This window comes from Gobius niger (assembly GCF_951799975.1).
Source record: "Gobius niger genome assembly, chromosome: 17".
NCBI classification, from domain to species: domain Eukaryota; kingdom Metazoa; phylum Chordata; class Actinopteri; order Gobiiformes; family Gobiidae; genus Gobius; species Gobius niger.
The window spans coordinates 12,920,619-12,937,235 of NC_136868.1; the positions used below are offsets into that span (position 1 = coordinate 12,920,619).

General features: G+C 40.0%; 1 protein-coding gene across 1 annotated transcript in view; it reads left to right on the top strand.

Annotated features, from left to right (window-relative positions):
* Nucleotides 1–16,617, top strand: part of LOC306977030 (protein-glutamine gamma-glutamyltransferase K-like) — a 44,278-nt gene that overhangs the window by 6,822 nt on the left and 20,839 nt on the right. Inside the window, exons 2-3 of the mRNA XM_079575185.1 lie at nucleotides 10,810–11,096; nucleotides 12,397–12,588. Of these exons, the coding sequence (XP_079431311.1) occupies nucleotides 10,811–11,096; nucleotides 12,397–12,588 (478 nt within the window). The 5' untranslated portion in view covers nucleotide 10,810. The remainder of the gene's footprint in view (nucleotides 1–10,809; nucleotides 11,097–12,396; nucleotides 12,589–16,617) is intronic.

Below are 16,617 nucleotides of genomic sequence, written 5' to 3' on the forward strand. Positions count from 1 at the left end.
TTTGTCCACTGTTAAAACTAAAAGAAACGCTCGCCGAAATTGAGCGCAATTTTCAACATTTCTGTGGTGAGGTTACATCGGAGGTGTCTTGTTAAAAAAAAAAGAGAAGAAGAAAAGTCCAGGAATAGCTCTCACATTTTGGAGGTGGCACCGGGCGATTGTGGGAGAGGCGGAGGATCAATGCGGCGCAGTCAATAGGAGTTTGATCTTTGTCAACACTACCCAGAATAAGTTTTTGCGCCTATAGCAAGCCTTTAGCAATTACTTTTCCATTAAGCCCATATGAGTAGAACGTAATTGGCTTAAAAATCTAATCTTGTAAAGTCACCTTAAAATGAGGTCACTGTTTAACTGCCACTGGACTATATCCAAAATCTATACCTTATTACTCTTCCAAATAGAAGCTACATATTTGAGAGTTGGCTCAAGTCTCTCATTTGCAGGTATTTACATTGATATATTGCTAATACGTCTAACTGCGGCATGTTTTGCATCTATGAGCAACAATTATCTCATCATTTCTATTGAAGATCTGTGAGCAGCAAAGGAACATGAACTAAGCTTTAAACAATGAGTCATACAACGTCAGCAACAACTGCAGAAAGCAAGAAAAAAAACATCATCATGTAGAAGGAACATCTTTCATCTCTCCAGACTTTGATTTTAAGCTCTTTCTTCTGTTAACACTATGTAAACAGTTATAGCAGCCCATTAGAGATCCACCGTGGAGACAGACTGAGTCATAGCCCAGTGGAGGAGAGTCTGGGGTCAACCTTATTGTTTTTAAAAAACAAAATAAACAAAGTAGGGGCACTAAATAAAGCTCCTCAAGTACCATTTAGTCCACAAAGTATAGCTGTGAGTCAGGACTGCCCCGAGCCAATTTGGTGCCCTCACAAGATAAGGCTTTTGTTAATAAACAAATGACTAAATTGATTAATTAAATTTTTTATTTAAAAATAATAAAAATTAAAACTAGAAATGCAATGGCTGCGCCATTGCGATTGACTGCGGAATTGCGGGAAGCAAATGCAGAAATTGCATAAACTGTTCAAATTGCATAAATAGCTTAATTTGCATAATCGTATTTGCATAAACTGGTAAAATGCATAAAATGTCATGTTGCATAAACTGTATAAACTGCATAAAGTGGTAAAATGCATGAATGGGTTAATTTGCATAAATTATGTAAATTGCATAAACTCTTTAAAATTCATAAATCCTATATGGCATAAACTCTTAAGTTGCATAAACACTTTAAAATGCATTAACTGGTTAAATCCCATAAAGTGGTTAATTTGCATAAATTATAAATGTTGCATAAACGTTTTAAATTCCATAAACTGGTCAAACTGTTGAAAGTGCTTCAATGGCAGAAGCTGCACAAATGGCTGAAAGGCCTGGAGTCTCCCCATTGGCTGGATTCCCACATACACACCAATGCAAAAATTTCAAACTCTCGTATAAAAAAAGTGGAAAACTGCAGAAGGCCAATTTTTTCTCAAAACCCACAAGTTGCCTAAGCTGAACATGCACAAAGTGCAGAAATTGCGTAAAATGCAGAAAAAAATGCAGAAAAGCATGGATTTGCCGCAGCCCCATTATAAGTCAATGGGAAAAATCTCCGACATTTTGGCCGATTGCGGAAAAAACGTAAGTTGCAGAAGTCCCAAAAGTAATGGCACCCTTCTCCTCAACATGCGGAACATTTTGATGCATAACTTGTATAAATTGCACAAAGCATGAAGGTGCTGAAAGCTCTAGAAAATCAGGAAAAAGATGGAAGAGGAATAATAATAAAGAACATGAAAACCAATAATTGACTGCGGAAGAATTCCGCAGTCAATTATTGGAAGATATATAAAGGGAAAAAAACCTCACTAATCAATATTGATTGTACTTTATATCTATTTATATCTAATTAGTTTTCCAATTGCCAAATTTACACTTGTGTGTGTTTCTGAAATGTCATTACCCAGATTTTTTTGGTTCTGTTTTTTGATGTGAAAAAGCTTAGTTTTATTTAATTGACTGCGGAATTCTTCCGAAGTCAATTATTGGTTTTCATGTTCTTTATTGATTGACTGCGGAATTCTTCCGCAGTCAATTATTGGTTTTCATGTTCTTTATTATTATTCCTCTTCCATCTTTTTCCCGATTTTCTCCAGCTTTCAGCACTTTCATGCTTTGTGCAATTTATGCAAGTTATGCATCAAAACGTTCCGCATGTTGAGGAGAAGGGTGCTATTACTTTTGGGACTTCTGCAACTTACGTTTTTTCCGCAATCGGCCGAAATGTCTGAGATTTTTCCCATTGACTTATAATGGGGCTTCCGCAAATCCATGCTTTTCTGCACTTTTTTCTGCATTTTCTGCAATTTCTGCACTTTGTGCATGTTCAGCTTCTGCAACTTGTGGGTTTTGAGAAAAAAATGGCCTTCTGCAGTTTTCCAGTTTTTTTATACGGGAGTTTGACATTTTTGCATTGGTGTGTATGGGGGAATCCAGCCAATCAGGAGACTCCAGGCCTTTCAGCCATTTGTGCAGCTTCTGCCAATCAAGCACTGAGGCCATTTCAACAGTTTGACCAGTTTATGGAATATAAAAGTTTATGCAACATTAACAATTTATGCAAAGTAACCACTTTATGGGATTTAACCAGTTTATGCATTTTAAACCGTTTATGCAACTTAAGAGTTTATGCCATTTAGGATTTATGCATTTTAAAGCGTTTATGCAATTTACATAATTTATGCAAATTAACCCATTCATGCAATTTACCACTTTATGCAGTTTATACAGTTTATGCAACATGACATTTTATGCATTTTACCAGTTTATGCAAATTTGTTTATGCAATTTCTGCATTCGCTTCCTGCATTTCCGCAGTCAATCGCAATGGCGCAGCCATTGCATTTCTAGTTATTATTCCTCTTCCATCTTTTTCCCGATTTTCTAGAGCTTTCAGCACCTTCATGCTTTGTGCAATTTATGCAAGTTATGCATCAAAACGTTCCGCATGTTGAGGAGAAGGGTGCTATTACTTTTGGGACTTCTGCAACTTACGGTTTTTCCGCAATCGGCCAAAATGTCGGAGATTTTTCCCATTGACTTATAATGGGGCTGCCGCAAATCCATGCTTTTCTGCACTTTTTTCTGCATTTTATGCAATTTCTGCACTTTGTGCATGTTCAGCTTCTGCAACTTGTGGGTTTTGAGAAAAAATTGGCCTTCTGCAGTTTTCCAGTTTTTTTATACGAGAGTTTGAATTTTTTGCATTGGTGTGTATGTGGACCTGTCGCATTAGTGTGTATGAGGGAATCCAGCCAATGGGGAGACTCCGCCTTTCAGCCATTTGTGCAGCTTCTGCCAATCAAGCACTGAGGCCATTTCAACAGTTTGACCAGTTTATGGAATATAAAAGTTTATGCAATATTAACAATTTATGCAAATTAACCACTTTATGGGATTTAACCAGTTAATGCATTTTAAAGCGTTTATTCAACTTAAGAGTTTATGCCATTTAGGATTTATGAATTTTAAAGAGTTTATGCAATTTACATAATTTATGCAAATTAACACTTTATGCAGTTTATACAGTTTATGCAACATGACATTTTATGCATTTTACCAGTTTATGCAAATTAGATTATGCAAATGAAGCAATTTATGCAATTTGAACAGTTTATGCAATTTCTGCATTCGCTTCCCGCAATTCCGCAGTCAATCGCAATGGCGCAGCCATTGCATTTCTAGTTATGATTATTATCTATTCTGTTTAAGACAAAATAAAGAACTTGCGCAACCATAAAAGGTGTGCAGTACAGTTTCTTAGAGGGGGAGCCTCCACCTCTGATGTTCACAGCGATGTTACACGTACAGCTCCCCAGACACGAGGAGAGAATCAGGGCTCGTTGGAAAGCTTGAAATCTCTCATTTCCAACTGACCGGAGGTCTCTGCCATGTTCCACTCCAAAGTTATGTCCGAAAGTCTGCAATGGACTTCATAGGATTAAAAAAATTAATAGAGGCCTGGAGCCAGCCCTGGTGAAAAGTCTTAGATTGAAGAGATCAGTGGCACCACCTCAAGAACTACAAGAGCTATAGAGATGGACCCAAAAGGGTAAGCCGTGTGTAAACTAAACAATCAAACAACCCTAAAGCATGAATGAAAGCATCATGAAAATGAATAAATCCTAAAGTTGTACCTGAAGGACCACAGTTTGAGAACCACTGTATTACAATAGACAATTCAGAAACTACTAATTCCAACGTACAGTATAAGAATTTGCCTCAAAACAGACTAAATGACAAAAAACCTTTTGCCAGCACTAAACTGGATGGTAGAAAATTGTTGTGTGGATATTATTCACCACAATGTTAGTAGGGGTGGAAACCTCCTCACGTTTCGATACGATACGCGATACATGGCTTACGATAACGATAATATCACGATACTTACGATACGTCACGATTTTTGAAGAACATGCTACTTTTAATCTTTATTTTATCATACTACATATTATTCATCATTTACATTTCTTTTCATGTGCCTTTTCTGTAAATGATCCCTGACTTATACACTGAATATGGGTCTACAGATTTGTCAGTGACTTCATTTACATTTAAATAAACAAGAAACCACAGTCCTATTTCAAAAGGAATGAATCAACCCCAAATTAATCTTATTTATAATTATAAAGATTATCATTATAAGTAATATTTGTGTGACAGTGTTTGGTCCAAGTGCTTAAAACTGTAGAGCTGCCCTCTGCTGTTCTGACTGAATTCTTGATCATTCATTCATTTATTTATTAATTTGAGAAGCAAAGTATTTCAAACATCTTTTACAAACAAGACTATTGTGCTCAAAAGGAGTAGGAGGAAGTTCATTATCAATATTAATTGCATGACGTCATTAAAAGTATCAATATTGGAATGATAAGTGTCGGTATCGCATCGTCCCACAAAATATTGCGATATATCAGAAAATCGATATACTGTCACACTACCAAATGCAAGTACTTTACAGCGCTGAGAAACGGAACAGGATTTAAGATACCGGGGATAAGGTCAGATAGATGTTCCTGTGGGCCAGAGAATGATGCGTTTGCTCTTGACTCAATGCCACTGGTGTTAGCATGGTTTCACATTCATTTCCCATTTAGTAACCAGGCCCTACTTAGCTTTCAAGTTCAGACAGCATCGAGCACTTGAAATTGTTATCGATCAAAATCCAAAAACACAAACTCCACCAGAAAAGAACTGGCACAGTTTAGGATCACTGTGCCTACTCCTTACAAGAAAATAAAAAGTGTATTTAAACTCATAATGCCACACTTGTTTTGATGGATTGTGCATTTACTCTTGAACTAGAAGCCTCCATTTCCCTGTAATGTTCACGGGACTATTGCTTTTTGGCTTTCCATTTGTTTTAGATCAATTTCCTGCCTGTGACAACCCACCAGGCGCCCCAATGACGAAATGCTGTTTGCATCTATTTTACACTGTTGTGACAAAGTGTTTGGGAGCCTTACATATGACAGGGTAAATGCTGCTCGTGCCGCTGTTTTTGTTATTCGAGGCACACACTCACCTCCCAGAAAGTCTCTCTCTCTCTCCCCCCCCCCCCCCCCCCCCCCCCCCCCCTCCCTCCCTCTCAAGCATAAATCAGCACCAGCATCGAGTCCAGATGTGTCCTCGATGCTATCACACCCTCCCGCCGCTATCTCTGCACTTAGAACTGTACGCCGACAAATTAATATTTATACCACGTCGACTTTTCCCCCAAAATCCCCAAATCTTCATTCAGGCAGGATTATCCAAAATGCTTCACGACAACAACAGCGCATGATCTGCTGCCGCCGTGCACGCAGTGGTGCCTAAAAGACATCGAATGATTTCTTTGATGGGTTTCAGGTGCATGGCTTTTTTCGTGCAAATGCCATTTTAATGACTTTTTCATCGTTCAAAAGGTACAATATTTTGTTTTGATTCCTTAATTTATGTGGTGATGCTCACAGTTAAACCCATCTACACAGGCAAGACTGCATTGTTATTATGTGATGTGACTATCAGAGCAGAATGTACAGGGTTCTATTTAGACTGGAAAAACTCATTCCCTCTGGCAGTGATCTTCAACTGGTGTGGCATCGGGACCCACCACCACCAAATCATAGTTATTCTAGCGCTTTCAACAACACTGAGATTGAATCTGTCAAATGGCCCCAGGAACAGGAGTAATTTATTGTATGACAAATGGTCTGTACAGGGGGGGCCCATGAGACACATTCCTGCCCGAGGCCCCAGCAAATCTGTCCACAGCCCTGAACAACATCTCCCCACAGATTATTGCAATAGAGTTTGAAGCATTGACAAGGAAATGTTTTCCTACTGCTGCCAGTTATTAAACAATGAAAGACGGTAGCGCAGATGGTAGAGCAAGTCGTCTCATGATCGGAAGGTCAGGGGTTCGATTCCCACCTCCTGAAAGTGTACACTGTCGTTGTGTCCTTGGGCAAGACACTTCACCCACATTGCCCCCAGTGTCTGCGTACATTGGTGTATGAATGGGTGACTGGATCCTTGCTGTAAAGCGCTTTGAGTGCCTAATGTAGGTGGAAAAGCGCTATATAAGTTGAGACCATTTACCATTTACCATCTTCAATGGGAAATCTTTGCGACCTACTGAAAATGGTTTCCTGGCCCACCAGTTGAGAACCATTGCTCTGATAGGATTTTCTCATTGAAGCGCTTCAGCTGTAGGGAAACATCGCGGTGAACATCGGTCACAAGTTTGTACACCTATTTTATGTTGCAGATTATTTGCACATAATTTCGGAACCGTATGAGATTAACCTGGCTTTAGCCATCCAAAAAGTCTGGTCAATTAATCATTTCCCTACATGTACGTTTGCCAAAGGAACAAGCATTAATTGGCTCAAAATAAGAGAAATTAACTTGAACGCTTAAAATAAGACAAAAAAAAACCTGAAATGAGACAAAAGGGTCAAAGACAAGAAAAATCTGTCTAGTTCCATTGGCAATCTTGTTTCAAGACGAGTCAAAACCGTATCAAAAACAGCATTAAAAGTCTTATTTCAAGCACTTTTAAGTCATTTTTGTCTAAGATAAGATTTCATTTTTTCCAGTTCGGCAATGGCGGCGGATACGAAAGTAAAGGAAGCTCTTCAATCCGTTCTGGCTCAGCTCCCAAATATCCAGAAATTAAAACTGAAGCCTTGGAATGTGCAAGGAATGCTCCCAAGAGTTATGATAGCTGCTTCACTCACTCTGGCGCATTACATACGTCACGACCAAACGCTAGCGAAAATCGAGTTTCACCCCTCCCACCTGATAATGGAGCTCAATTGTGAAGGTCGAGACCTTTGTACAAAGCGCAATGAGTACGAGGGTATATGGTAAAACCAGGCTAGTTTGAGATAGAGACGTTTTTTTGTTTTGGAATCTACTGATTTTTGGTTTTTCGAACAACCGTCTGAAGTACTTACTAAACATGAATGTCCTAAATAAATCAGCCCTATGTCCCTCATACAACAGTTCAACACTGACACATTTAGAACCATCACGTGATTATAGAAGATAATATCAGAAGTGCATATCGGCATTGGCCTTAGAAAAACCCATATGGGGTGATCTCTAGATATATTTCTGTGTATTTTTTTTTAAACCTTTACTGTAATAATAAATGTTTAACTATGGACTACTTGAGAGATATAAAATTCAAATGACATAAAATTCAATTACTTAATTCCAGCTCCTGAAGATGCGCATAGCCGTTGTGTCCTTGGGCTTCACACTTCACCCAGCTTGCCTCCAGTGTCTGCATACACTGGTGTATGAATGAAAGAGTGAACAGCACTGTATAAGTTGAGACCATTTTACATAAAGTTTTGGATGATGTTGCCAGCAATAAAAACGTGCTCCTCATGACCAAATAGACTGCTTTTTTTGCCGTGGGTCATCAAAAAACAGATTTGGATGAGGACCTAACCTCTTTAAATCTCATACTGGGCTGCCTTAATTCAACGTCTCCATGGCGACGGGCAGTAAAGTTACAGGCAGGTCTTAGGAGAGGTGAGCCGCTCACAGCAAAGACGTTTTTCAACAATAAAAGTGTCTGTAATAAAATAAATGCTTGTATTTTATTCTATTTTGGGGTGAAATGTTACGCGGCATAGCATTAATGATTTTTTTTTTTAATATACTTTAAAAGCCCTAAAGTGCAGTGAAGGAAAAAAAAACACTTCAAAACAAAAGCCAGCAGTTTCTTCATTCTTGCGGCATTATCCCTCACACTCATTTTTTGGCTCGCCTCTGCGTCCGCTCATAAACGTTTTGACAAGCGTGCATAATAATACAATTTCCACGCGCGACATCACAGGGGATTCTTGTTTGATGCTAAAATTGTGCTGTCACCTATTTCGTAATATCGCTCAGAGCTGTAAGTAAAGTAAAATCTCATTATCAGTTTGGAAATAAATAAAACATGTAGCATTAGCGCTATGGGTGATAACCCTGTCAGGAATGTGGGTTGATAAGTGGAATTAAATGTCACCCATGCCATTTTGGAAAAAGTTCAATCTCACACTTTGTATTTCTCTAAGTGATTGCCGGTCTAATTGCTTTCCACCTCCAGAGTAAAACATCTCCAAGAGCCTAGAGTCAGATCCCATTTGGGCCTTTTGAGTTAAATGATGTCTAAGAGGAGCTTCTTTGCGTCATGCACAGTATTTGAGACATATTCCATGTATAGAGCTCAGAATTGTACCATCAAAATGCAATGAGACCTGAGAAAACTCACCAGATAAAATAAAGATGAGAAAAGTGCAATGTTAAAAGAACTTCTAGCACTGTAAAGTACCAGTAGTATACCGGTAGCCTTTTCTTGTGAAATCTCCTGTTCCCTTTGCGTCTGTGTGGGTTTCCCCCAGTGCCAGGGGCCATATGTCCATTCTGAAAGAGCACAGAAGGGCCACTGGCTCTGGGGGCATCAGTCTGGCCTCTCTATTTTCTCCTTAACCTCTTCTTAAGTAAAAATGTGCTGGAAAAGCAACAAAAAAGTGACAAAAAGTGACAAAACACAACAAAAAAGCCACAAAAATGGTCAAAAACATCACCAAAAATGTGGCAAAAACACAATGACAAAGTAAAGAAAAAAGCCACAAAAAGTGACAAAAAATATTTTGAAAACAAGGCAAAAAGCCACAAAAACAGTTAGAAAAAGCAACAAAAAACAACAAAAATATGACAAAATGTATTAATCCGGCCCCCGACTCCCTGAGTATGTCAAAAAAAGTCTCTAGCCCATTCCTGTGCGGAGTTAGGATAATTTAACTAAATAACCAGTTTACTCATTCCAGCCACTAGGGGGCAATTTGAATATCTAAAAAATAATTCCACAGGTGTCCAGCAGAGGGCACTGACATAAGAGATCAGAATATAAACACATTATAGCCACGTGGTAAATGAAGCTTACCACCACAGAGCGTGGAGAGAATGAACAATGACTAAAGTACTTTGAGAAACTTATGACACAGACTTGTAAAGCACAATACAAGTGTAAGAAGTTATTACTTTGGTCACATTACATAATGATGTTTTATTTGAAAATAAAAATAAATGGAAATTAAAACAAAGTGTGACGACTTGATAACTATTTTTGCAAACCACTACAGTGAAACAAATATGTGCCTGCCTCAAGTGTTGATCTTGTGGATATAATAGTGGGGACGACTGTGCAGGCGAGTCATCTCTACTTCACAATGAGGCATTTTGGTCTGGGTCATGCAATTCTATGTAATAGCCAACCTGGTCCGGCCCCCCATCAAAGTCAGGAACAATAATGTGGCCCCCAGAGAAAAAAGGTTGAGGACCCCTGGTCTAAGCTTTCAAATGAGGCGTTACACTGCTGCTCTCCGGTTGAGAAGATTTTAGATTTTGGTAAAGCCGAACTGAAGAAAATGCGCTCGGTTAAGGCGGAGGTTAAGAGGTTAACAGGCTCGGCTGGTCAGAGTCCAGGGCCGTTTTTCAGTCCCAGTCCGCCCCTGCTCGGCTCTCCAGGAGCAAATACATGCAATAAATCTCTCTTGGGCCATTACTCTGCAGAAAAGAGCTTCCGACATCTCCGTGTGTTTTCCCTGAATGAATAAAGGTCAAATAATCCCTTCATCAGATGTGCTCAACTACAAACAGAACATTGGGATCGAGATCGACCTCTAGATTTCTATCCATTTGTGATTAAATGTTTCAAAGATTCAAAAGATTCAAAGATTTTCATTGTCAATTCATTGAATCGAAATGTTCTTGGTGTGAGGGGTGGAAGCACAGGGAGGGCAGGGAAGGGAGGGAGTTCAGCCTCCTGAAAGGTTGAGTACTCCATGCTTTACACTAAAGATCCATTCTTACGCTCAGAACACATTCACGGCCAAGGGCAGGACAGGCAACTTCAGGTCAATGAGCTTTACCGAGCTTTGTCGACTGTAACAGATTAATATCGAGTAAAAATGGGCTAACCTACAATTTAAGTACGTTTTAGTTGTTTGAAGTATTAGTATTTTTTGGCACCATTTTATAAGTGATTGACCTGCTCTGTCTTCATGCTTTTCTTTACTTGAGTTGGCTAAAGGCTAATGTTCTTTGTTCTTCCTCAAACTAATTGCTGGTCTAATTATTTTACCCCTCCAGTGTATAAACCTGTAAAAGTCTTCTTGTGTAGCCTATGCCAGTTCCCATTTGGGCCTGTGCTCGTCTCACTAACCTTGTCCTGGATGTCGCGCGCTGTGGCAGGATGCCCGTGGAGAACCGGCTGCACAGGAGCACCTCCACTGTGGGTCGCTTTCCAACCGTGGGCTTTGGCGACGACGACGCGCCAGGGGAGACTCGGGAGGAAGAGGAGGGAGAGGACAATGCGCAGGAAAATGCGTGTCGCCGGTGGTTACGGAAGGCCTGTCCGTGCTGCTTCCGTAAAACCGTGGACGAGGACGACCTGGCGAACACGCTCGTGACCGGACTGGAGGAGAGCGATGGCAAGCCCGAGACAAACGCAGGGGATGATGATGGCACTGAGCTGGATGGTATGTCACGACAAATCAAAGTTAAATCATGAGCTTGAAAAACTCCAATAGATTACAGTTCATGATTTCATTTAGCGATAATTGTAGGCTTTTCTCATAGGCAAACTATGCAAGGTGCGTAGGGCCCCGCGTCGCAGTCAAACTACGTTGTTGTTACACTGATTAATCACGGCGTTGTTAGGGGCCTATTTTGTCTCAAAGATGAGTTGAAGCCACACGGTTCTTATGCGCACAGTTACTTACAGTGACCCTGGTTCTCTGAATGTGCACAGTCTAAAACGAATTAGGCTACTCACAGGCTAATTCTCTGTGGTTGGACAGAAATAACTGTCCGGTGCAGGTTTCACTTGGTTTTAAGTCAGCGGTTCCCAAACTGTGGGTCAAGGCCCAGAGGTGAGAGAATGTGACCATTTGCCATTTACCATTTTAAAAAGTTGGGAAATAGACTAGAAGTAGTCCTAAATCCCACTGTGGCTTAGTGGTTAGTGGTTCTCACACAGAGGGACGGGGCCTGAATTGAGGTCATTATTTTCCACTTCTGCCCTGCACTACTGCACAGTGGAACCGTTTTGACCACAAATGGGTTCGCTCTTCGTCGAATAACCACGTGCTGTAGGGCCCCCGTGTGGATTTTTGCTTAGGGCCCCAGAAGGGCCAGCACCGGCTCTTTGTAGACTAAAGTGCAGACTTTGGTTTAGATTAGCAGCCTATTTTCTGCTGCTGCTCTACTTTCCAATAATTAGATAAGCACCAAACAATAGCAGTGAATCAAGTGTTTGCAGCACAAACACGATGTCATCACAAATCATCTGCCTCATAGTCAGTTTATCTTGCCAGTTTACCCAGGCCTTGGACTGGCACAAAAACTATTGCCAACTGATGGTTATATAACCCTCTGTGGCTTGAAGCACTTGGGCATCTGAAATCAGATTTGAAAGCGAAACACCAATGATAAACACATCCACACATTTCTCATGGCAGCAGAAGTTATGAAAATCGAGGGTGAGCGATTGCAATGTCTGACGTGATTACAGGAGTGATCTTAATACTTTCCAGATTGCGATGATTGATGACTTGACACACTTAAGCTCAGAGTTTGGGTGTGCTTTTTGAGGACACATGATCGCAATTTGTCAAAGTGCTCTCCTCGTGTTGTCATATGCCAATATCTTTGACTGTTTTCTCTTATTTGAATAAAACACAGTTCAATTTTAATGTCAAAATGGCTCTTTGTGTTGTTGTTGGCAAATTGCTGTCTTAACCTTGTCTTGACTTGAACATGTCGTCTTTGTTTCATCAGCTCCAGGGCTCAGAGTGACTTCCATAGACCTCATGAAAGCCAAGGCGGGGCAGAACCGCAAAGAGCACCACACGGACCAGTTCCAGAGCGCGGACTTGATCATTCGGAGAGGACAGACCTTCCAGATGTGGATCACTTTGTCTCGACCCTTTGACCCCAGCACCGACAAATTCCACCTGGAACTCAAATTAGGTCAGTCCTTGCGGTCGTCAGAGAATAAGAAGCTTTTGCCTGTGATCTTGATAGAGAGCAGGATAAGGAGGGTCAACCAAATGCCATCCTTCTTCTGGAGGTGAATGTGATAGAAATACACCAACAATATCATCATACTACTACTATGACTGTTGCTACTACTTAAAAGTTAATGTTTCTCAAAAGTACAGCTTTGGGATCTGCCACGGTACAAATGCTGCGTTCCAGACCACTGGCAACTGGTAAATTTCCCACCTCCGACTAGAAAAGGCATGGAACTCTGCTCGACCTCGTAATTACAACTTGGAAACTCGGAGATGATCAAAGAGGTCCGACTTCAGATTTGAGAAGCCTGCACAGTGAAGTGTGTCTGAATGATCCAGTTTTCACTTAACCACTCCACAAGCAGAGGTGGGAAGAGTAGCCAAAATACTGACTCAAGTAAGAGTAAAAAAGTACTTAGCATTGGCTCTAAAGTGTACATACGTGTTTATTTGGCTGGAACAATCAGAGGTCGGATCTTGTCAAGTGGAATTTTACCAGTTGCTTGGAATGCAGCAAAACAACATTAGTACAAAAATAGAGAAAATAACTACTACTACTACATTTTACTACTATCGGAACATAAAGATGAAATGTTAAAGTATTATTACCAATACAACTCCAGGTATTATTGCTGATATCGATGCAGGCCTACATCACCAGCTATGTGACAATTACAGTGGCTGACTTTCCGAAGATCTAAAAGATGGTGGTTCAAATTATTCATATAGTCTGGGCTCACATACCGTAGGCAGCAACATATGAAGCCACTTAGTTTGGAAACTGCCCGGGTGCGTAAAAATCCTCCACAACTTTACTGGTGACCTTGACATATAGCAGAATGGGTTGGATCGGTCCAAATGCCAAATGCCTTGTGATATGTCCCTAACACAGTCACTTAAGCTCCTTCTCTCCCATCTCTCATTTCCCTCACGCTGCCTTCGGCCAAAAGACGGCACAACTGGGAACGTTTACAACACGCCGGATATAATCCGTTAAACCTCCTGCTGATTGCTCTAATTTATAGTCGTCTGCCAATATTTACCACTGTCTTGACACTTGTTTTCACGTGCTTTACCTCAGCCTATAGTCTTTGGAGAGTAAATACATACATAGTAAGTCGATTTTGTGAGATTATAACCATATTTATGTGGTAAACAAAACAAAATGCGTCATGATCATTACACAACGTCTAATTAAAGCTTCCTCTGGACTGTGAATTTGCACAAAATGGCAATAAGGTCAACAATTCCTAACCCTATATTTTTTTATTATTATTTTTATTGATACATAAAACAAAGCTTTCACACAGCGCATAGACAAAGGAAAAATAGATGGGGGTAATAAACATAGACATTTGATGTTTGGGGGCATGAAAGGTTGTGCATGGTGTTTGATGTGTGGTGAGTGTGATGAGTAAGTGCAAGATATGGAGACAAAAAAGAAAATCAAGTGATTGAAATAATAAATCATGTGAAACAAATCATAAGGTGAGCAAAGTGACAATAGTAACAAGAATGTAGTAATCATAATATTAGTAAGGGGTAGTGATTGAACATTAGAAAGAATAAACATTCAAGAAAAAACAAGCAAGAAACCCTCAAAAAACAGATAAGACAATTAGGTTTGGGCGATGTCCCTTTAATTGCCCGTTGACGATGTTTACAGTGAACCACCGTGATGGAAGATGATATCGTCCATTTCTCATTATAAGCATTTTTAAAGATATTTACATAGCCTATATATGCTGCATATTACTATTTATGTTAGGAAAATGTGAGATTGCAGGATAAATGGATTTAAACTAAACATGATCTGAACACAGTCATGGAACACGAATTTTGCAACAGAAATGTGTTAAAACTCGTGCGTAAAAGTCTGGGAGGAGAACGTCGGCTCCTCAATACCAAGGCTCTTATCACACTAATACAAATGTAAATCAGAGCTTATTATTTGCATTTGATACATTTTAACGAAATGTTTAAGAAACCGTGGGTGAACGGGACAATATGTACACGTTTGCGTCGTAGCTTACGTTTTTGAAGCCGCTCCACGCGCCGCCCGGTCCGTGAGCTTGTAACTTCGTACCTCCTGCACCGCCTCTTTCTCTCCTCTCTCTCTCCTCTCTCTCTCCTCTCTCAGTCCTGAGAATAATCCAAACCCATGCGCGCCTACGCTAGCTCCGATGTGAGAGCTATCTCGTCATTTTAAAACGGTTTAAGTTTCTGTACGACGCAAAGCAAAACTACGCGGTGTTAAACTCTGAGCTGTAGAGAGAGAGAGCCCCGCGCGTCAGAAATAGAGCAGCTGCGTCTTTACTTTAATAATATGGCTTCTGGCAGGCTACTGACACTAGCGTGCATATTAGTTATATCCGTGATTTAATTTACAGTGCAATCCCTGCAAAGTTTGTAGGTTTACAAGGCCTACAGAAGACCAGTGCGTATTTCTGACAGGAGGGGGCGTGGCATCACGATGGTGGCTCTCCATCGTGATGTTGCTCATCCATCACGACATCGGCACAACCCTAAAGACAATTAAGTTGCAACAAACAACAAGAATCTACAACAAAGAAGCATAAAATAATCACAATAGTATCATTAGTAGGGCTGGGTTTACCAGTCTGGTAAAGCATCGAAAGCAAGAACCGAAAGAAATACTACATCTTTTTATTCGATGCAGTTGGTCACCAACATTTAAAAGATAAACTTGTGAAACACAAGTTGGATTTTTTTTCTTTTTTAATGGGGAAAAATGGGGGGGGGGGGGGATAAGAAAAACTTGGAAAGTGTTCAGGTATCGCTATTGAAAACGAAGTGTCATTATAGTAAATTAATGATACCCAGCCCTAATCATTAGCTTATTATGTATATAGAACTAGTATAAAATTGTATATTCCAAATTTATATATATCTTCTTCTTCCTCTTCCTCTTCTTCTTCTTCTGAAAGCTCTCCTTGCAATAGCTATAACTTTATTCAGTATTTTGGAAAGAAATCTTGTGTCTTAAAGGCTATACAACTGACAAGCAATGTCCCAAATCCAAAAAATAGTGGGAGAAATATTAAACCAAGGAGGATCAGTGAAAAGGACTTCTGAATTCACTTGCTTACCTCTATCTGTTATTTTCTAACAATATAGTGAGATACTGCAACAATTTCTGCTAACCCTCGCCAATATTTTGTTTTGCCAAAATCGATCCACAAATTCTAATCAGGAGCCAGCTCTGTTTTGGCTGGTCTGATCCATGTGGGAGAGAGGAGGCGCTGCATGCAATTTTAATGCTGACACAATGTTCTCCTGCTTTTGTCTTCTGCTGTGTAGTAATTTAAAGGGAGACAGGCATGATTATTAACAGTCTAGATTAGGACTTTCCAATATATCGCCACATTATTGTCATCACAGTATTAGGTGATGTGAGGTGTGAATAACACGCAAGAAGCAACAATATATTGCAAACTTTTTGGATAACAGGCGAAAGCAAAAAAGTACGGTAGCTCCAAAATGTGAAAAATGTTAGTCATGATTCACCTTGTTTTGGTTAGTGCTGTTTTTCAATTAGACAGGTCGGACTTCAGTAACATGAGCTGCAAGATCAGATCAGTGATCACTAGAAAAGGTTGTAGACTCCATCACTGACCCATTTCTTTTCAAATATTATGTCCCACGTGATAACATTGATAAAATATATTTAAAAAAAACCCATCAGATTCTTGACTATTGCAATTTCGAAGCGCTTCGATAGAGTTGGGGGTCAGGTCAGATTTCATTCGATACATTGGGACTGATAAGTTCCCTCATTTCAGATGTCTTGGCACAGTCTGTATCTGGGTTCATTTCAACTTAAAGGAATAGGCCACCGTTTTTACAGATATGTTCTTACCTTAGCTTTGACGAGATCATTTACCTGTCTGGTCTTCACGCGTGCCCTCAGTCATGTAAACACAGCAAAGAAGATGTTAGCATTTAGCCTCTCCTCCTCTCCTCT